Below are 21,881 nucleotides of genomic sequence, written 5' to 3' on the forward strand. Positions count from 1 at the left end.
AGCGCGTCGCCTTCTTGTTCCAATAGGCATCTTGGCGTGCCCCATCACGTGAGAGGGGTGCCTGAGGCCGAAGAGGCCGAACCTCGGTGGGCGGGGGAAGGAAATTGTCCAGCTACTGCTTCGACCGCCCGTGAGGGAGTTTGCGAGGAGAGGGGTGGGGGGGAAGGAAGCGCCAGAGTCGGGCGCTGCTGAAGGGAAACGGGCGGCTCAGTCTCGTCGCTCTTGGAGGGGAGACCCGGCGCGGCGGGTGGACGGACATGTCCATGGAGGACCCCTTCTTTGTGGTGAAAGGGTGGGTGACTGGACGGCCGGAGGCGGTGGCTCCCCGGGGACCAATCAGGGGGTGCCCTGGGCCCTCTTCTCGGTGAAGGGACTGGGGTGTGTGCCTGGCTTCGTGGGGCTGTCAACCTCCAGGAGGCGGCTGGAGATCTCCCGGCCTGGTCTCCAGGCAACAGAGTTCGGTTTCCCCTGGAGAAAATGGCTGCTGTGGAGGGTGGTCTCAGAGAGCCAGTTTGGTGTAGTGGTGAAGTGCGCGGACTTTTATCTGGGAGAACTGAGTTTGATTCCCCACGCCTCCGCTTGCACCTGCTGGAATGGCCTTGGGTCAGCCATAGTTCTGGCAGAGGTTGTCCTTGAAAGGGCAGCTGCTGTGAGAGCCCTCGCAGCCCCACCCTCCTCACAGGGTGTATGTTGTTGGGGAGAAAGATATAGGAGATTGTGAGCCGCTCTGAGACTCTGATTCAGAGAGGAGTGGGGTATAAATCTGTAGTCGTCTTCTTCTTACACCTCTTTGAGGTCTCTCCCATCTGCAGACTCCACTTTGCACAAGGTCCACTCCCAAATCTCCAGGTATTTCCCAAGCAGCAGTTGGCAACCCTGTGAGCTGGCTGACAGACTATCCCTACGTTACACAGAATGAGAAGGGAGTCTGCGCCTCACCAGGCAGAGAAGCAGCTTGGTTTATTTAGATATTTAATGCCCTGGTGTTCTTCTCAATGGAGATTCTGGGTGGTTGACCTAGCCACTCTTCCTGCCCTCCTTCATTTTTGTTTTCGGAGCAACCTCCCTGTAAGGTAGGTTAAGCTGAGGGTGTGACTGAGTCAAGGTCACCCAGTGAGCTGCCATGGCAGAGTGAAGAAGATGATATTGGATTTATATCCCTCCCTATACTCTGAATTCCAGAGTCTCAGAGCAGTCACAATCTCTTTCCCCTCTCCAACAGACACCCTGTGAGGTAGGTGGGACTGAGAGAGCTCTTACAGCAGCTGTTCTTTCAAGGACAACTCCTGTGAAAGCTATGGCTGACCCAAGGCCATTCCAGCAGCTGCAAGTGGGGGAATTAAAATCCGGTTCTCCCAGATAAGAGTCTGCACACTTAAACACTACACCAAACTGGCTCTCGAACCTGGGATTTGAACCTGGATATCCCAAATCGGGGTGGCCAAACATGCTTATCATAAGAGCCACGTAGAATAAATGCCAGATGTTTGAGAGCTGCAAGACAACGTCAGATGTTTGAGAGAAGGAAGGAAATAGATGGGGGAGGGAGAGATGGGAATAAAGCAGCTTTAACATTGAATGCATTTTCTAAGCTGCTGGCCAACTTGGCTTTGGGGAAATGATTTAAGAGATTTAGAGAGACAGTGTCTTCTCTAAGCCAGCCAACGGGGTGGTGGGGGCTTTGAGAGCAGCACAATATATGTGAAAGAGCCACATGTGGCTCCCGACTGCAGTTTGAGCACCCCTGTCCCAGATCCTAGTCTACACTCTTCACTTCTACAAATGTTGGTGGCTCAGGCTTGAATGCTTGCCCTCCCCCGGTGGTATATTTATTGTATGTATGTAATTGAACAGTCTGCACCTCCCCTAATATCTGTGTGATTTAGTTGGGCGGAGCTTTTGTTTCAGTTTCCAGTTTTGTATGTTAGCTGAAGTTGTTGGTTGTTGGAGTTGTCTCCTTGCAAATAAATGGCTGATGTTTTGAGCCAGCTTGTCTTGCATAATGGATCTGAGAATGGATGCCTGAATGAATACTCTTAACCTAGGAACCCACAGCCAAAGGGGGATGTTACACCCCTCCAATGTACACTCTTGGATTTAAAAATATCTCTCTGATTTAGTAAAGTTTAGAAATCACTGTAGATCTGTATTCCTGTTCTACACTGAAAAGGAGTGGAGTTTTACACCTTTTGTAAAATGCTGAGGTGCATTCAGGAAAAAAAAAAGTGATACCTGCATTATTGATAGCTGGGGCTGTGTAGTGGTTGAATGGAATCTGGTTTCAGTCCCCACTCAAAAAGTGTAGAATCCCCATTCAGGCATGAAACTTACTGGGTGGCCTTGGACATGCAGCTTAATCTATATCACAGGGTTACAGTGAGGATAAAAAATGAGGGCTAGGGGAATGATGTATGCTGGTCTAAAGTCCTTGTTTGAATGGTATTAAAGTGCACTAGGTAGGAAGACAATTCTGCTGCCTCAGTCTGTTTTTTTGTTCTGTGTAATGGGTAGCAATGAGCTTCTGTGGAGTCATTAGTACCTCACTCAGCAATACCCACTCTGATTAGCAATCCGGGACCGAGGAGTTTGAGCAGGGTTGGATCATGGTGTAGGAAGTTACATAAATAGGTAATTTATCTTTAGTGGGAGAGGGAGAGTGTATACATGCGTGGGCAGAAAAGATGGTTAAAAGTTTTTGCATGGGTCCTTGCTCTTATCCATCCAGTATCTTTCTCAGCTTTCACTGTTTGTGACTTCATGTGCCCTGGTCATCTGCCTAGATGTATGTGTTACATCCAAAATAACACATAAATATATTAAAGGCTGCTGAGCATGTACAGAGTGTTCCTTCACCATCTGTACCCAGCATTAAGGGCACCCGCATTCTTTTTTAGGAAATTAAATGCTAGCCTGCACAACAAGCTGCATTGGTTTTCAGCACCCCTTTTACTGTCTCAAGCTTTTGTTTGGTGCACATTGTTTTTGTAAGCACACAGGCTGAAATATTAGTTATACATACAGTTATAAATATGGTTTATCTAGCTTGAGCACACTGTACTAGAGTGAAGGTGTAGTTCTTATCCATCTTTTGCATTCCATCCAGCTGTTGTCTTGCTGTTTCCTAGTATTGAATGCATTCTTTTTGTTCTTGGGAAACACACTGTATTCACTGATTAGATTTATGTATGGTTGTGAGGGCCCACTGCTGTACAGAATGTGGTTTGGGCTTCCCTAATTTAATATCTCTGTTGATGATGATTAAGCACCATCTGTTTTTTCCCTCCCCACCTCATTTCTCTCACCTGCATCAGTTTTAAGTTATTTGTAGTGCAGTCCTTTAATCTAGTCTGAGCCTGCTGTAATCAATAGATTTAGAAGTGTATAATTCTGCACAGGATTGCACTATTAATAGAGAGAGAGAGCACTCCATAGCTGTACCACTCTAGCAAGGGATGGGCAGTCTGGTTAGCTTTTCAAAAAAAGGAGCAAGATACCAGCAAGGCTACCACCTCTCTAAAGAGGTAAAGGTAGTTCCCTGTGGAAGCACCAGTCGTTTCCAACTCTGGGGTGACGTTGCAGTACGATGTTTTCACAGCAGACTTTTTACGGGGTGGTTTGCCATTGCCTTCCCCAGTCGTCCACGCTTTCCCCCCAGCAAGCTGGGTACTCATTTTACCGACCTCGGAAGGATGGGAGGCTGAGCCAACCTCAAGCCGGCTATCTGAACCCAGCTTCCGCTGGGATCAAACTCAGGTTGTGAGCAGAGTTTAGGACTGCAGTACTGCAGCTTTACCACTCTGCGCCACGGGGCTCTTTCTCTCTATCCCTTCCCTATCCCCACACATACCATGTTGTGACCATTTTGCATATTTATAGAACTTAAGGCTGAAACATGGTCAGGATATATAGATGTAATCTGCAGGATGAGCCGGCCCCTCAGTCAGTTCCATGTTTGCTCCCACCCTGTTGTGCCTGTGCCTCTTTATGCATTCTTCATTTTGGTAAATGTAACTAACTGGTCAAATAGAGTATTGATCATTGGTGCTTGGCTTTATAAACTGTATACAAACAGCTGGGTGCACTAAGTTTTCATCCAGGAGATTTCCCTTCCTGTCAAGTACATATAGAAACTGAAATTGCAAAGCAAATTATAAGGCTGGAATTGTTCTCCTTTGAAAGTGTGCAGATGGTGGCAAAATAGATTAGTGGCAGTGTTCCCTCTAAGCTGAGTTAGTGTGAGCTAGCTCACAGATTTTTAGCCTCCAGCTCACACATTTGTTGTCTTAGCTCAGGAAGGATGATCCCAGAGCACTCTAATTGATGCAGTAGCTCACCACTGTCATGCTAGTAGCTCACAAAGCAGAATTTTTGCTCACAAGACTCTGCAGCTTAGAGGGAACACTGATTAGGGGGTTAAGGGACCAGAACTAAGCTGGTTCTGTTTTGGCAGTCCTTGACGAATGAATACATGTTCAGAGATTGTTGACAAATATATAGGAAAATGGAGGTGCTCACAAACATGTATATGACAGAAAGGGATGAGGGTTCATTTGCGAACAGGAAGCCTCTTTTAATGGAAATGACATTATGGAATGTTATATAGAGTGGAATTGTTGAAGAATGTTAAAAGTGTGTCAGGCTAGATTTCTAAAGCAGTGTAACTAAGGCTTTATGTGAGTCTTGGGTGGCTTCAGGCTGTAAATTGAAATGTTACCTGAAGCAGAAGCACAAGGCAAGTAATCTTTCACACCACCTATGGCCTGGTCCTTTTAACTGGGGATGCTGGGGATTGAACCTTGGACCTTCAGCATGCAAAGTGGAAGCTATTCCACTGAGCCACAACCCCTCCCCCACCACCTACAGTGTGGCCTCTAGGGATAGTCTTTCAACTTGTCTCATAAGTATATTTCCACATATAAACTGTAACCTTTCTCTATATGTGAAGGTTAATCCTGTTTCTTTCCAAGTAGCTCCTTTAGCACTGTAAAAGCCACTCTGTGGTGGAAGTAACAAGTTCCTCAATCAAAAGTTTACATGGATAGTATCTCAAAACATACATGAGTAGATTAGCTATTTTGTTCATTATGCTGCTGGTTAGAGACAATAACTATATGTAAGGATTTTACTGTGGTCAGAAGTCTTAATGACCGAGGAATGAACATTGTAAAGTGATATTTTTCTGTGCCCATAGAGGAGAGAACCAATCAGAAATAATGGATGACAGTTTTCACAAAAGTACAGTTACTGCTTACGAGACCTCTAAAATCACCTCTCTTACCCAACAGAAGAGGTTGTTTTTTGGCTTCATGGCTACAGAGGGAGACTTCAAAATCTGTCCTAAAGGATTAGAAAGGGCACCCCCCCCCCACTTAGAGCTAGTTCACACACTCATTCACATATGAGGTCCTTTCTCATGGCTGAGAAGCAAGAGGATGTGTCCTCACCCACCATACCCTGAAAGAAATGTGAGGTCTGTTTAGTGCGACAACCAAGACAAAGAATTGTGCAGAATGGATGTACATGCCTTAAATTGTAAGCACGAAGGCACATTCTTATGTGTGTGGTAATAGATGTGCACATCTATATTTCTTGGCAAGTATATAAACCACCCCTTGGTTTCTGAACCTGTATATGAATATATTGAAGGCTAAAATTTGTGTTTAAGTGAAGACATGTATGAACATTGTAAAAGAAAGGGCACAGTTCTCAGAAGCTGCAGTTTGGCACCCCCACATCAATAACAGGAAATGTATCAAATTAATGTGACCTAAATCTTTCATTTTCTTGCTTCTAGGGAAGTTCAGAAGGCAGTGAACACTGCCCAAGGACTGTTCCAGAGATGGACAGAGCTTTTGCAGGATCAATGCACAGCTACACGAGAAGAAGTTGACTGGACCACCAATGAGCTGAGGAACAACCTAAGGAGCATAGAATGGGATCTCGAAGACTTAGATGAGACTATTAATATCCTTTAGATTCTCAGATCAGTAGACATGTGAATCTTCCCAATATTAATTCAAGAGACTAATGTGGTTTTGTCACAGAAAGTTAATAGATAGGATAGTCTTGATAGAATTGTCACATTGCAGTCCTGTTTAAACCACACAGTTGGTTGTACACTAATCTTGGTCATGTGGTAAATATTGTTTAAGTTTTAAAAAAATGCATTCAAGTTGGGTTCCTTTGTTTCTTCCTCCCAATGTACAAGCGTACATGGTATTAGATGCAGAGGTTTCATGGCCATTACATACATTTAGCTAAATGGTGGTAGCTGACACATTTAAAGTTCTCAGTTAAAGAAGAAGAAAAAATTTTGACGAAGAATTGTAGTGAGCAGAACATATTCCTTCTGGTTCTTTTGATTAAAAATCAGGTTTTGGAAGGGCTCTCTTAATAATGGTTAGATATGAGGAGCTGTGAATAAGGTATCATTCCTTAACTGGTTGTTCTAACGCATTGTTGAAGCAAATCCCCGGAAATTCAACCTTGATGCAACAGAGCTGGGTGTGAGAAAAGCCTTTATCACAAGCACACGGCAGGTGGTCAGGGTAAGGCATTTGTGTTTCATAAACTGAGAAGGAGCATGACAATACAAGGCAAAGAAATAATAGCCATTGCTTGGAGCAGCTGGAAGAGGAATGCAACCTCTTAATTCACCAAGAGATTAAGAGGAAACACAGCCTATCTCTGAAAAACTGCTACAGTTTTACAAGAACAAAACAAGACAGTGATTGTGAGACAGTTTTTTCAAGGACAAATGTTGCACAAAAATAGTGTAGAGTACTTAGGTCTGCATTGTTTTATTTTTAAAATGAAGGCTGTTGGGGAGTGGCGAGAGACAGGGGCAAGTAATACATTTCCATTAAAAACTTTTTAAAAAGAATAAACCACAGAATTGAGCTCAAAATAAGCCACAGTCCAGAGGGACTGGACTGCATCTTTCTGGCTTGATGTATTCAAGCTCTTGCAGTTGCCTTAAGATTTAGAATCACTGGAAAATAAAAGCTGCAGTGTTTGATTAGCTAGGAAGACAGAAGTGCCTTCCCTTTTGAAAATAGGAGAAAGCGTTGCCTTTAAGGCTTACCTGTCCTTTGCGAAGAATGAACAGGCAACAGCAGAAGAACATCAGCTTGGGTTGTGAAGTAACAGGTATTCCCCCTGTAGCGTCAGCATTAAAATGGAAAAGGCACCATGATCAGAGCTTTTCAGTGATATTTAAAAATAAATGTCAGCTATGCAAGGCCCAAATTCAGATCGCTATCGTACAGGTAGAGGATTTAATCCTTCCATCTTTATGTAGTTTTGTTAATTGCCGTGCACCCGCCCCCCTCTATTATTAACATTTTGAAAGAAAAAGATGGATGTCTGCTTTAAAGGGCTAATGGCATGGGTGGTAGTTCCAGTTAGCAAAAATATTGTGGGAGTTGATGGGTTAAGCCCCTTCTCCATGCAGCTCTGATTCAAGTCAGGTACATTCCCGAAATTGCCTTTTAGAAGATGCTGAGAAGTCCAATCCCCCCATCTTCTAATTTGGCCTGTAAACTTGCTGCTGAAACTGGAGACGAGGCAGTATCAAGTCACCTCTCCCTACCCTGGTCCTCTTCGTTTATATATTTTCCTGTTGAGCAACATACCAGGAATCTCATTTGCTGTAGTAGGCAGGGGTGCGGGGCAATGGGCAGATGAAGCCATCCCTGCTTGGTTTGCCTATTCAGGCATAAAGAACAAGGGAGAAGCTCTGTGATACAATCTGGCAACCCAGATATTGCTGTACTGGAAAAATCTACGTGCGCTGGTGTCCAAAAACTTAGTTGAACTTCAGAATGTCCTTCTTGATCCAAACTGACTTATTCTCCTGCAGGCCTCGGTATGCAGCCTGTTATGCGGCAAAGAATCCCATACTTGGTTCTGCTGGTGGAAAAAAGTACGTGTCCAGTAGCACCTTAAAGACTAACGACATTTGTATCAGGATATGAGCACTGAAGTGAGTAGTGACTCATGAAAGTTCCTACTCTGCTACAAGTTTTGTTAGTTTTTCAGCTGCTGCTGGACTCCTGCTCTTTTCTACTGCTACAGGCAGACTAACATGGCTTCCCAACTCGGTTCTGCTGCTGTTACTTCAGAAGCTGGTCATTGCCCACCATTGTGGTATCTGTGACTCATAATGCCTTGTGTTCAAAACATGAAAGCAACCAGACTCTTTGTGAGCCAGCATTCTTATGTTTGCAAGAGTGTATCTGTATTACTTAAGTTTTCTAAATTTAGTTTTCTAAATAAAGTTTTCTAAATTTAGATAGCATTTCCACCAGACTTGCTAATTTGACTCTGAATTCAGGAATAAAACTCCTGATCTTGCAGTTTATAGTGTTTGACCACAGAAAGTTTTTGTGACTGGGCTTTTGTTTAAAAAAAAAGGAACTGAAGATGGGCTGCCTCAAGTCCTCTAATAGCATGCTAGCCAAGTCAATGTTGCTAATGTAAGAATACATTTTTTTTACAGGACATGAAGGATCAAATGTCAAACACCTCTGTTCAGGCAGTAGCCGAAAGGAAGAACAGACAGGTGAGCACTGTTACTCTCTTGATTTTTTAACTGATCCAAAGAAACAATACCGGCGTGCATCCACCGAAGCCAAAAAACCGGCTTATTGCCTATCTTAATTAAAGGATTGCCCCACAAAGAGGCTTTTTCATGCGAGAAAGGGTCAGCGTTAACCAGTTTCAGTGTCAGCTCCCATACTTTTCTAGCTGAAGTAATTGATCTCAGTGGATGTTTTATCACAGAAAACGTCGAACCTAGTGCATAACATCCCTCCAATGGAAATATCATTGCGCCCTCAAGCGATGCCCAGGTCGGTGCGTTATCCAAGCTGACAAGATTCCACCATTTAACTGCAGCTAATAAAAGGGCTCTGTGATATAATAACAGGTTCGGAACCCCAAAACCACCTTCCTTCACCTCTCTCTGAAGCTTAAGCATAGAGATCTTAGGTCGACTGGAGCCCCAAATAAACTTAGATAGGATCCCATCGATTTTATTGAACCATTTCTTAGGGATTAGAATAGGAATGCCTCTCAAAATATAAATTAATTTTGGAAATATGCACATTTTTAAAGTATTAATTTTCCCCCATAATGACAGGGTCAAGCCCTTCCACCTTTCTAGATCTGTCGTTATATTGGTTAATACCCTATCTAAATTAATCTTAACTAGCTGCGATAGATCGTTGGGCAAAAAAAGGCCTAAATATTTCACCTGCCCTGTTGTAACTGCTAACTGGAAAGAGCTATAATCTAAACTTCCACGCCCTAATGGCATCAGCTCAGATTTAGACCAGTTTATTTTATACCCAGCTAACTTGCCGAAATTGTCAATTATTGTCATTACAGCTGGGATAGAGTGCTCAGGGTTCGACACAAACAGCAATAGATCATCTGCGTATAAAGCAAGTTTATATTCCAAACTCTTAAATTTAATCCCTATGACGTCCTTAGATTTTCTAATGGCTGCCGCTAAAGGTTCAATACACAAATTGAAAATAAGAGGTGAGAGAGGACACCCCTGTCTCACACCGCGATTTAATCGAATAGGAGGTGATAAATTATCATTAATTTTTAATCGGGATGATGGATTATGGTATAGTAATTTAATCCATTTTATCAATGATTGAGGAAAATTCAAATGTGATAAAACCGAAAAAATAAAGTTCTTATGGATTGAATCGAACGCTTTTTCAGCATCCAAAGAGATTAACGCTGAGTTTTCCATAGAATCTCTTTGCAGATCAATTATGTCTAATGCCAACCGGATATTGTCCTGCCCATTTCTGCCGTACATAAATCCTGTTTGGTCTTTGTGTATCAAAGACCCCGCTACTCTCTTAACCCGATTAGCCAAAATTATTGCTAAGATTTTTATATCAAGATTAATTAGAGAAATTGGTCTGTAACTAGTACATTCCAACCGTTTATTGCACACTATGAACTTCCAACTCAAATAACATCTTTACCATTATATCAGTGGAATTTTATGCAAATAAAACAAGCCTTGCGAACTGTGTTCGGGCCTGATGCGTTGGCGGCATCACAGTGCCCGCCATTGTTTGGTCAACTGTCTGAGGCATTTGAGCAGAAGAAATCCAATTTAGTGTTGTATAATATACTGAAGGAGATTACAATACCTGACCTATCTGCACTAAATCAAAAATGGAATCTAGAGGTTCAATGTCACGTGAACTTGGACCAATGGGAAGATTGTTGTAATAAAATTAGGAAGTCCACTCTGGACATCAGGTTGATAACTATACAACAGAAAGTACTGCATAGAGTCTATTGGACCCCACTTCGTATGTTTAAGAGAGCAATGCTATCCTCAGCAGAGTGTTGGAGATGTAAGAGCAGAGAGGCGAATCTCACACATATGCTATTTAACTGTGAGGTGATTCAGAATTTTTGGCAACAGGTGTTATTGAAAATAAAGGATACAATTAAACGTCAACTACCATGGCAAGATAGTCACTTAATATTAAACTTTTTTCCGAAAGAATGGAAATTAAAGAAGGGGCAAAAATTATGGTTAGGAAGGGCTCTGTTGATAGCAAAACGCCAAATTCTTAAACACTGGAAACAAAATGGTGTAATTTCAATTCTTCTTTGGGAAGATGACTTATTGAAACTTGCAGCTTTTGAAAAAATATCGTTTTCTGGTCGTAGACAAATGTGTCGTTTTAATGAGATTTGGAGTCCATTTATGCAAATGATGAATGTTTAGCTGATTTGATTTGATATCGTTGTAAACTGTATCGCTTTACTTTTCTTGTATTCACTATATGAATGTTAGGTTGATGTTCTTCTTTCTGATATTTATTAATGTTTAACTTGAGTAACTATTGTAATTTTATGCACTGGGGTTTCACATGTGGGGTTTTTAAAACAACAATAAAATTTAAAAAATCAAAAAAAAAAAAAAGGTGAGCACTGTTACTGGTGGGTTGCCTTCTAACATTGCCCAGTGTTTTTAAAAATTATTATTTTTGGTCATAGCTGCAGTAACTAGCTTGATGTTGAGTGTCTAAATATTGACTATCAGTCAGGCTTCTCAAAGGAAGGCAAATGAGGAAGCTGAGGCAGCAAGCCTTGCTCAGAAGAGCATGACAAACCTGCCTAAAACAAGGGGACGTTTTTCTCATTTTCTCTTTCTTGCCATTCATGCATTTTCCTTAGACTTACAGGGAAGTTCACAGTATGCTCAAGCTGATCTCCCGCAACCAGGGTTTAGTGTCTGCCAAGGAACCCATCAGTTCTGGCTTTCGGAAGTTAGCCACAGATTTTATGGAAGGAAAATGTGTGAGAAGTAGCAGCGATAACAGCACCTTCTCTGTGAGGATGGGGGTGTTACGGTGAACCAGTCTCCTGGGCACGTCCTGTGCAGAATACCTGCTGAGGAAGCTGTTCCAAGCAAATTCCAAGCCAAAAAAAAAAAAGTCTTCCTATTCACACAGTTGGAGGTGATGTAGGAACCGAGCCCTAGGATTTACAATGCCTTGCTTCCACATTTGAAATGCTGCTGCGAAGAAGCTAGGGAATACGGCTCCTGGAAATCATAGCCCTGAACTGGCAAGTTAAATTAGAATTTAGCCCAGGTTTTCTTACTGCAGCACTGACTTTCCATCCATGACACCCTTCTCAGTCACTGGCGCTTTGTTGCTGGGGTGGCATTGCATCAGAATCTCCTTGACTTCAAGATTCCTCAGTTGCCATCTTTTCTTTAATAATACAGGAAGGATCCCTTGCATAACAGTTTGCTTGAGAGTTAAAAAAAAGTGCAGGGGAACGACGGTGTATCAGTTGGTGCATTTCTCCTTAAGTGTGGCCGTGGGGATGTGATTGCAGATTGCTAAGGTGTTCCCCTTTTATTGATGGTGCGCAGGTGCTGCTAGGAGAAAGCGGTACTCACAGCTGGAGTTCTGGGACTGACAAGTATGGGCGCTTGGATCGAGAACTGCAGTTGGCAAACTCACACTTCATTGAGGATCAGCAAGCACAGCAGCAGGTACAACGCTTCCTGTGGCCAGTTTTTACAACTGGGAGACATTCGTTGGGGGGGGCGGGGGCTTGTGAGAACACAAACAGGGAAGGTGACAGTCCAATAATTGATTGACAGTTGGATCAGAGGGGACAGCAGGATCAGAGGGGACAGCCAAGTTTGGGTGGGGGTCAGGTACTAATAGAGCATTTTCAAGTTAAATTTTGCCCTTAGGATTTCAGTTTCCTTGATATCAGGTGAGATTCCCAGGCGTTGCTTAGATTGCATAGCCTAGCCCTGTTAGGGGATTGTCTGGGACAGAGAGGAAGGAATAGAGGAAAGCAGCAAGAAAACCTTTTGGGGAAAGTGAATAGCGAGAGGTGGTGGTGCTTTAGCTGGTGTCGATCTGCCAGTATTAGAGAGCATTAAGCCTTTTTTAGTAGATCAAGAGCTTGGGGGTGCTCTTGACCAGGCCTTATCGATGGATAAACAGGGCTGGCTCTGTTGCTAGGAGTGCCTTCATTCAGTTACATCTGGCTTTTAAGCTGGCCCTATATTTAGACTCGGCAACAGCGTGGTCATGGGCCTTTTCTCTACGGTACCATGCCTCTGGAATGGGCCACCAGTGCGGGTGGGCACTTTCCCTTTCTGTAACCAGGAAGAATAAGGTTTTGTTCCAGAGGGCATTTGATGGACAGTTAACTGCTTTGGCTGTGTTTTTATCTTCTTGATGGATACAATGGCTTTGTGTCTTTTGCATCTGTGTTAGCCTTGTCAGGTCTGAGGAGACAAGGTGCAACACAAATATTTATTGCACTTCTATCCTGCCCTATCCCGTGGTGGGCTCAGGGCAGCTCACAACATAAATAAAATACAATAAATATGTAATTTTTTTAAAATTTAAAAAATTTTTTAAAAAAGAAAGCAATTAAATAAAACAAGATGACAAATGGATGCATGATTTTGACAACATCTTCCCCTTCTGCAATACCAGTTAATCATTGAACAGCAAGATGAACAGTTGGAGCTGGTCTCTGGCAGCATTGGCGTACTGAAGAACATGTCCCAGCGTATTGGAGGGGAGCTGGATGAACAAGCAGTGTAAGTCTTGAACAGATTTGTAACCGTGTACTCCATTAATAATAACAGCCATCCTAGCAATGTGATGTAGTTTTTGGTGGCCTTTCCAGAAGCCCTGGGCTTGCCAATGCTGGAAACTGGGAATCTTCAGCCCAGTCACTCAAGCTTTTTATGCTGTTGGCCAGAACCTAATGCCAATCAGATGTTTAGCATTAGCAATAAGTTTAAATAGCTTTTCCCTCTTCCTGCCTGAGCCAAAAATGACTCATGTTAAAAAATAATGTGCAAGCAGAGTCCTGCAGGTTGTTTGGCATTTGGGAATTCTGAATATTTACATCTGGCTTCCTGTATCATGATGGGATACAGCATGCGTGTTTGAGGTTGAACCAACAATAAACCTGAGATCGGTCATGCTCAAGTTAGAAAGGCCAAACAATTTTGATTTGTGCCTCATTGGAAAACAAGTCTTACATTCAAATAACTAAATTCACAAGTTTTCAAAACTTTGCAAACAAGTATAGGAAAAAAAATGGGAGGGAATCATATTATGTCTCTCTTACCTGCTTAGAAATTGTTCCTTTCCTGGAGGCTGTTGTGGCTCAAAAAGCAGCTTTACACAAGCAGTACATTTACTCTTTGAGAGGGTTCCATGGCCTCTTGTTGTAAATCCTCTCTGTAGGAGAAAAGCTTTTTATATTATAGACCTCAACATCAAGGTTACTGGCAGACCTGCTTCCCTCCCCCCAAAGAAATTGCATATCCAGGTACTGCCTGAGCACATAGTCTGCTGTGGCCTCACGCCCTCCCTCTTCTCTTCTCCCAACCTAGAAACTACACAGGATGCACTTGTAACACTCACTCAGCTTGGGTGAAATTTGGTGTGGTGGTTTTTGTTTTAAATGAAAAGCAGCTGAGGGAGGTTGCCCAGCTGGCTTTTTAACCCTTCGCTTTCCATCACTGCTTCCTACTCCAGGCTTCTGTTCTACTAATTGGGTGGGGGGCATAGAGTTTAAAGAGTAGCTGTATTTTTCTACTCACCAGCAGTGTTCTCTCTAAGTTGAGTTGGTGTGAGCTAGCTCAGTTTTTTTAGCCTCTGGCTCACACATGTTTGTCTTATGGCCCCAGAGCAAACTGATTTCTGCAGTCGCTCACCACTTTAATGCCAGTAGCTCCCAAAGTAGAATTTTTGCTCACAAGACTCCACAGCTTAGAGGGAGTATTGCTCACAAGTGACAAAGCAGAGTGTGCATCAGCATGAGAAGGGGTAGCTGGACTATGAAGGGCTAGATACCTTCTTTTCTCTTCTCCACCCCCATGCCAGCTCTTCTGCTCCAATTGTGGCAGACTTGAGAGCTACTTTAAAAAAAAAAAAAAAGAAAGTAAGTTGACCATGAAATACATCCTAGTTTGACAGTGTTTCTGAAGTTACCTCATCTATAAATAGTCACATGTAGAGTTGCTCAGAGGCCTGGAGAAAAATGTGCCATCTCCCCCTCTAGGACAAGGTTAATGGGATGTTATGTACCAGGTGATGTCATTTACTTCCATGCTATGGAAAGTTTTGACTGCCCATTTCCACACACCAAGCCTTCAGGGCAGGACATTTTTCCCCCCCAGGCATGTTGGCAACCTGAGTCAGATGTGACCAATGAAAATGCACCTGTTTCTTTGTGTTCACACTGAGTAGGAAGTCACAGGCACTGATTGTATACTCAGCAAAAATGGAAATTCTTCTGGCTTTTTGTAAAAAACGAAAATCAGCATATGGGCCATCTGGGAAAATAAGGATAGAACTCTCACATAGGGTTCTACCATAGTCCTTGCCCACCCACCCCTGATCTATTCCTTAGGTTGATCTAGGAAGCATAGTAGGTTGATCATACTAGGAATGTGTGCCCCAATCTCCTTGGCAAGAGTACTTCAGAGTGCAGATGATTAGTAGGTTAGATGTGGTTTCTTATTCTCAACCTCCTTACAATAGACTATATCCTGCCTTTCCAAGGATTTGAGACAGAACAAGTTCACAAGAACGTCACGGGAAGAGCCTGCTGCGCTGCAGTAGAGAAGCTGACGGAAGCAGCAGCCTTTCCAAACAATACCACATACTTTATCTCAGCTTTTGTTTCTTGACAAAATAGTTTTACCAAACCTAAAAGAACATTAAAAAGCTCTTGCATACTCTTGACTAAAATGACTCGGAGGGAGGAACAAAGGTAACATTCAGGGCACTGCCATAACCAGGACCATAATTTCTTCACTAAGATTCTATAATTGTGAATTTACCTCTAATATGCTTTTAATCTGTTTTAAGTACCGGCGGAGGTCATGAATAAGAGTGGGGGGGGGGGGGGAGGAAATATGTAATGTATTGGAGAAGTATATTTGAATCTGAATAGGTGAATGTACTTCAATATATTGCAAAATAAAAGTTTGGTCACACAATAACCAGGACCATAATTAAAGTAGCTTCCCCTTGTCCCTATTTAATTGCAGTGGCTTATTTTGTACAAGGGAGGCTGTTGTGTTAAAAAAAAAATTAGGTTTACAATAACAGTTATGTAGGGTACCATTACTTATGAGATTTAGACATTTAATGCTTTTTTATATATAATTGAGAACCTCAGAGGTGTTAAGAACATAAGAGAAGCCATGTTGGATCAGGCCAATGGCCCATCCAGTCCAACACTGTCACACAGTGGCCAATATACGTGTGTGTGTGTGTATATACACACACACATATACATACATACACACACACACTCGCATATACACACACACACACACACACTGTGGCTAATAGCCACTGATGGACCTCTGCTCCATATTTTTATCCAATCCCTTAAAGCTGGCTATGCTTGTAGCCGCCGCCACCTCCTTTGGCAGTGAATTCCACATGTTAATCACCCTTTGGGTGAAGAAGTACTTCCTTTTATCCGTTTTAACCTGACTGCTCAGCAATTTCATTGAATGCCCACGAATTCTTGTATTGTGCGAAAGGGAGAAAAGTACTTCTTCCTCTACTTTTTCCATCCCATGCATAATCTTGTAAACCTCTATCATGTCACCCCGCAGTTGACATTTCTCCAAGCTAAAGAGCCCCAAACGTTTTAACCTTTCTTCATAGGGGAAGTGTTCCAAACCTTTAATCATTCTAGTTGTTCTTTTCTGCACTTTTTCCAGTGCTATAATATCTTTTTTGAGGTGTGGTGACCAGAATTGTACACAGTATTCCAAATGAGACCGCATCATCGATTTATACAGGGCATTATGATACTGGCTGATTTGTTTTCAGTTCCCTTCCTAATAATTCCCAGCATGGGGTTGGCCTTTTTTATTGCAATCGCACACTGTCTTGACATTTTCAGTGAGTTATCTACCATGACCCCAAGATCTCTCTCTTGGTCAGTCTTTGCCAGTTCACACCACATCAACTTGTATTTGTAGCTCGGATTCTTGGCCCCAATGTGCATTACTTTGCACTTGGCTACATTGAACCTCATCTGCCACGTTGACGCCCACTCACCCAGCTTCAACAGATCCCTTTGGAGTTCCTCACAATCCTCTCTGGTTCTCACCACCCTGAACAATTTAGTGTAATCTGCAAACTTGGCCACTTCACTGCTTACTCCCAACTCCAGATCATTAATGAACAAGTTAAAGAGCATGGGACCCAGTACTGAGCCCTGCAGCACCCCACTGCTTACCGTCCTCTACTGTGAAAACTGCCCATTTATACTCACTCTCTGCTTCCTATTAATTAGCCAGTTTTTGATCCACAAGAGGACCTGTCCTTTTACTCCATGACTCTTGAGCTTACTAAGGAGCCTTTGATGAGGAACTTTATCAAAAGCTTTCTGGAAGTCAAGGTAAACAACATCTATTGGGTCCCCTTTGTCCACATGTTTGTTCACCCCCTCAAAGAACTGTAACAAGTTAGTGAGGCAAGAGCTTCCCTTACAGAACCCATTCAGAGTCTTCCTCAATAACTTGTGTTCATCAGTCTGCCTACTCATTCTGTCCTTGATAATGCTTTCTACCAACTTTCCCGGTATTGAAGTCAGACTGACCGGCCTGTAATTTGCCGGATCTCCTCTGGAACCCTTTTTAAAGATGGAGGTGACATTTGCTACCTTCCAGGAACGGAGGCAGATTTCAGTGAAAGATCACATATTTTTGTCAGGAGATCCACAAGTTCAACTTTGAGTTCTTTCAGAACTCTTGGATGTATGCCATCTGGACCTGGTGACTTATTAGTTTTTAATTCATCAATCAGTTGTAGGACCTCCTCTCTTGTCTCCTCAATTTGACTCAGGTCTTTCAACACCCCTTCCAAAATTAGTGGTTCTGGAGCGGGCAAACACTTCTCATCTTCCACAGTGAAGACGGAGGCAAAAAATGCATTCAGCTTCTCAGCCATTTCCCTATCCTCCTTCAGTAATCCTTTTACCCCTTGGTCATCCAAGGGTCCCACTGCCTCCCTGGCTTGTTTCCTGCTTCAAATATATTTGAAGAAATTTTTATTGTTGGTCTTTTATGTTTTTTGCAATATGCTCCTCATAGTCCCTTTTTGCCTGCCTGATCACAGTCTTGCATTTGATTTGCCACAGCCTGTGTTCCCTTTTATTAATCTCACTTGGACTTGCTTTCCACCGCTTAAAGGAGTCCTTCTTACCTTTTACAGCTTCCATTACTTTGTTTGTTAACCATGCAGGCCTTTTCTTATTCCTGTTTGTGCCTTTCCTAACTTGTGGTATATATTTTATCTGAGCTTCTAGGATTGTAGTTTTAAATAGCCTCCAAGCTTCCCCAAGGGTTTTGACTGTATTTACCTTTCCTTTCAGTTTCCTCTTCACATGCCTCCTCATCTCAGAATTTACCCCTTTTAAAGTTAAACGTGGTTGTGCTGGTCTTTTGGGGCAACTCCCTATTTATACAAATGGTGAAATCAATAACGTTATGGTCACCACTCCCAAGTGGCGCAATCACTTTTACATCTCTCACCAAGTCTTGGGCATTACTTAGGACCAAATCCAGGATTGCCCCACCCCTGGTAGGTTCTGTGACCATCTGCTCCATAGCACAGTAATTGAGAGCATCTAGAAACTCAGTCTCTTTCTCTCGACCTGAACACATATTGACCCTCTCAATCTGTGGGTAGTTAAAATCACCTATTATGACACAGCTTTTACATTTAGCCACTATCTTTAATCCTTCCATCATATTATAATCATCCTCTATCTTTTGATTTGGTGGGCGATAACAAACTCCCATAGTTAAATTTCCTTTTGGGCCCTCTATTTTGCCCCAAAGCATTTCTAGAAGCTTTGTCCTAGAAGCCTTTTTGTTGTTGTTTTTTGGGAGGGGGTGACCATAATCTACCAAGTAAATATTTTTCCATCCATCTCTAACTATTGATTTAAGTATATTTTAGAAAGCACTTTGTAAGGAACAAATTGCTGGAGACTGATTGGATGTCTCCCACTTTTTAAAAAAGTCACTGCAACTGTAGGGAGTTTCAGATTTGATCAAAGCAACAGTGGGAGAGAGAGGAAAAGAGGATATCCCTCCCCCACAGCTGCTGTCCCACCTATGTGTGGAACAGTAGTTGTGTCTGTGGATTGTTTCCTCTACAAGTTGAAAGATAACCTGGCTATGATTCTTAGCTGGCATTCTATTGGGAGGGAACCTTCCTTGCATCCTTCCTTCACACTTCAGTGCAGAGCCCCTCTCTCTATATATAATTGCCCTAAGGTTTTCCCTCATACTGCAGCAAATTCAGCCCTGAGGCGTTAACTTCAGACTCTCTTCCACATGCAATTACGTGTCAAAGTCCATCGCTCATTCTGACAGCGTTTCTCTCTCTGTGGTTCCAGCATGCTGGACGACTTCTCTCATGAGCTGGACAGCACTCAGTCACGGCTAGATAACGTCATGAAGAAACTTGCAAAAGTGTCCCATATGACCAGTGGTGAGTAGGCTGGCCTCTGTTGGCTGCTTGAGAGTTTCAGAAGGTATTTGGGTGGCTTCGAAGGTGCCACACTGCTTGCTGTCTGCCTGAGAACCCTGGTGCAGTTTAGTCCCTTATTGAAATGAGCACAATCCAAGGTAAAGTTAACTACTGCAGCTCTGTTGAGGTAACAGATCTTTCACCTTCTGGGCCTGCTCTGTCCATTGTACCTGTATTTTGCATGCTAATGCCAATTATTGAAAACCTCATCCCATAGTTTCCTCCCCTCCGAGGTTCTAAATTCATTCCTCCTGTCGAGGGACACAAAGAGCAGCACTTCAGTTTCTGTCACCCAGATCCTCTTGGGATTCTTACTCACCCAACAGAGGAGGATGTCGTTCTCCGAAGGGATGCTGTGATCCATCTTCCAAAACTGCGGCAATAGCTTATTAGAAGTTTTTCCAAGAGGAGATCAGTAATGCTCGTCTCCGCTCTTCCCACTATGCCATGGATGTTCCCTTGCAGTGTGTAGAGATAAAGGAGAGGTTGCTGGCTGTGTTCTAGTCCAGGGCACACCAGTGGCAGGTTGGCAGAGGCGGCACAGGAGACAAGGCCATGTGCGAAATGCTGCTGAAGCTAGAGTGCTCCTAAATTGCTGTGTTAAGACACTAGGAAATGGATTGAGAAAGCACAACCTTTTGCCTTTTTCATGGTGGTCAGTCTTGATGAGTTTTTTAAAAAAAACAACTTCTTTTGTATTTCAGACCATCTAGAACTAGGGGTTTGTCTTATCTTTTCTGGGGATTCTCAGGACACTGGATCTCAGCGAAAATGCTTTCAGTGTCCCTGTGTTTCAAGCCACACAAAAACTGATTTGCCTCACTCTGAGGCTGTCACCGAAAAGGCCTTAAGCAGTGCTACCACCTCTCTGGCTTTAGTTCAGATCGTGGTGCTGTTCTGCACCTGACGTTCTAGGACACAGAAGACTAATCTATTCAACATTTCTTTGCAGATCGGCGACAATGGTGTGCGATTATCATTCTCTTTGCTATCCTGTTGGTGGTGCTTATCTTGTTTTTTGTGTTGTGACAAGATCGGAGTTCCGGTTCTCATCCTAGCTCCCTTCTGAATGAAATCTTAGACACTTTGCATCTCCAAGACAGAATCCTCATCCTACAAGACCTGTGCTGGGGAGCCTGATACTGACCACCCGTGGCATGACCAGACACCACTCTCTCATGGCTTTTCTGCTTATCCTCATCCATGTGCCTGAGAAGGGGGAAACAAACGGAGGACTAAAAAAGATGCTCAGGCTCTGCTGTAACAGGAAGCAGCTCTTATAGATTTCAGACATTGCAATCCTCTGTAGGGAGGTGATTCAGAATGGAAGAAGCCAGCAGATTTCCATCATTTTCCAGGTATGAACCACATTCAGGAAGCAATCTGAAATCGGTCTGTCTGTCTGTCAGAATTCTTGACAGTGTTTAAAAAAGAAGGCACATAAGATGTGTGTGTGTGTGTAACACAAACTCCTTGGGTGGGGTGGGCGATTCTCTTCACAAGCCAGCCACACAGCACTGCCCTGCAAAATAATTGTGGATCCTTCAAAAGAGAAGGGGGAAGGGGAGCGAAAGCAGCCACCAAAAGTGGATGTTTACCTTTCTCCCCGAACAGGGCTGCATAATCAGGCTGCCGAGGGTCACTGCCGTGTACAGAACAATGCACAAACCTTGGCCTTCGAAAAATAGTTTTTAAAAAACGGTAGAAACGCTGTAGGCCTGTAAGTGTTGAAGCAAAAGCTAATGTGAGCCTTTGCACATTTTAAAAGCAGGGGCCATTTTTGAGGCAGCCGCAACCAGCCCCGCTCACTGGGTCTGGCTCCTAGGCTTCTAGTATAGATCTGTGCTGCCATTCAGAGAAGCAGACCTGGTTCAAGCAGGGTAGAATGACTTTGAGCAAATCCTTGTGTGTGTCTGGAGCGTAACCCCACTATGCTGTCCTGTCTCAGGCAGCTATAGTTGAAGTCCCATTTTTCAGAGCTTTAACTTGTGTGTTCCCTGTGCTGGAAAGCTGGCAAACATACTGTAGCTGAAGTCTTCTGTCTCTTTTTTTGTATGAAATAGTTTTTGGCTTTGGCCTTGCAAGCCTTCTGAAAAGAGAAGCTCACGCAGGCAGTGGCTCCAGGGCTCTGTCTTGTATCTGCTACTCTTTGAAACAGCTCCTTTTTGTTGAATGAATGAATGTTGTCTAGTGGAAATTTGAGGAAGGAACGGCTTATGATGAGCCTTGGCCTCATTCTGTCCTATATGCATAGCTTCTTAAAGGAGCAGGATTCATCTTATTCGATTGCACAGATATATGTGGGGTATCTTTAGTAGAGTCCTGCTCCTTGTAATGTTTTAGAGCCTGAAATGCTGGTGCAAAAGGAAACTGATAGTTTCATCACCATTCCAGCCCTGTGATGTTCTAGAATAGCAACTACTGAATTTTTAAATTTTTTTTTTAAGCCTACTTTTGTCATTTTGATAATATGGTAGAATTTATGTACTAATAAACAGATGTACTCCTGGCTGCCCCCTTTGTAGCTTCTGAAATGGGTAGAAGGTCCACAGCCTTCCAGTCTGTCTCGTGGGTGGCTTTGCCCCTCAGTATATGCTGGAAAAGGTGGCTCTGCTTACATGGGAGATGTCAGCCCACCTTCGGTCAGACACGAAAGCGTTCAATTTCCAGATTTTTCTAACCGTGTTTCTTGGACTGTATATCAAATTGCTGCTGTCTGTTGGGGTTCTTACTTTTCACACAGTCAGTGAAGTTCAGGCATCTTGGATG

General features: G+C 43.1%; 1 protein-coding gene across 1 annotated transcript; it reads left to right on the forward strand.

Moving 5' to 3' along the window:
* Positions 1-219: 219 nt before the first annotated feature.
* Positions 220-21,624, forward strand: STX6 (syntaxin 6). Its single transcript, XM_060232605.1, has 8 exons — positions 220-292; positions 5,795-5,964; positions 6,454-6,548; positions 8,501-8,563; positions 11,930-12,052; positions 13,020-13,126; positions 18,979-19,073; positions 20,065-21,624. Exons 1-8 carry the CDS (start codon positions 258-260, stop codon positions 20,139-20,141), a joined length of 765 nt encoding a protein of 254 aa, XP_060088588.1. The 5' UTR covers positions 220-257; the 3' UTR covers positions 20,142-21,624.
* Positions 21,625-21,881: the final 257 nt, after the last annotated feature.

Source organism: Heteronotia binoei, chromosome 2 (assembly GCF_032191835.1).
Source record: "Heteronotia binoei isolate CCM8104 ecotype False Entrance Well chromosome 2, APGP_CSIRO_Hbin_v1, whole genome shotgun sequence".
Taxonomy (NCBI): Eukaryota; Metazoa; Chordata; class Lepidosauria; order Squamata; family Gekkonidae; genus Heteronotia; species Heteronotia binoei.

Bases quoted from the DNA above. Each gene is read 5' to 3' on its own strand.
- STX6 (XM_060232605.1), top strand. From the start codon at position 258: ATGTCCATGGAGGACCCCTTCTTTGTGGTGAAAGG. The intron at 8,564-11,929 runs GTGAGCACTGTT...GATGGTGCGCAG, and splicing joins CCGAAAGGAAGAACAGACAG to GTGCTGCTAGGAGAAAGCGG. The intron at 12,053-13,019 runs GTACAACGCTTC...CTGCAATACCAG, and splicing joins ATCAGCAAGCACAGCAGCAG to TTAATCATTGAACAGCAAGA.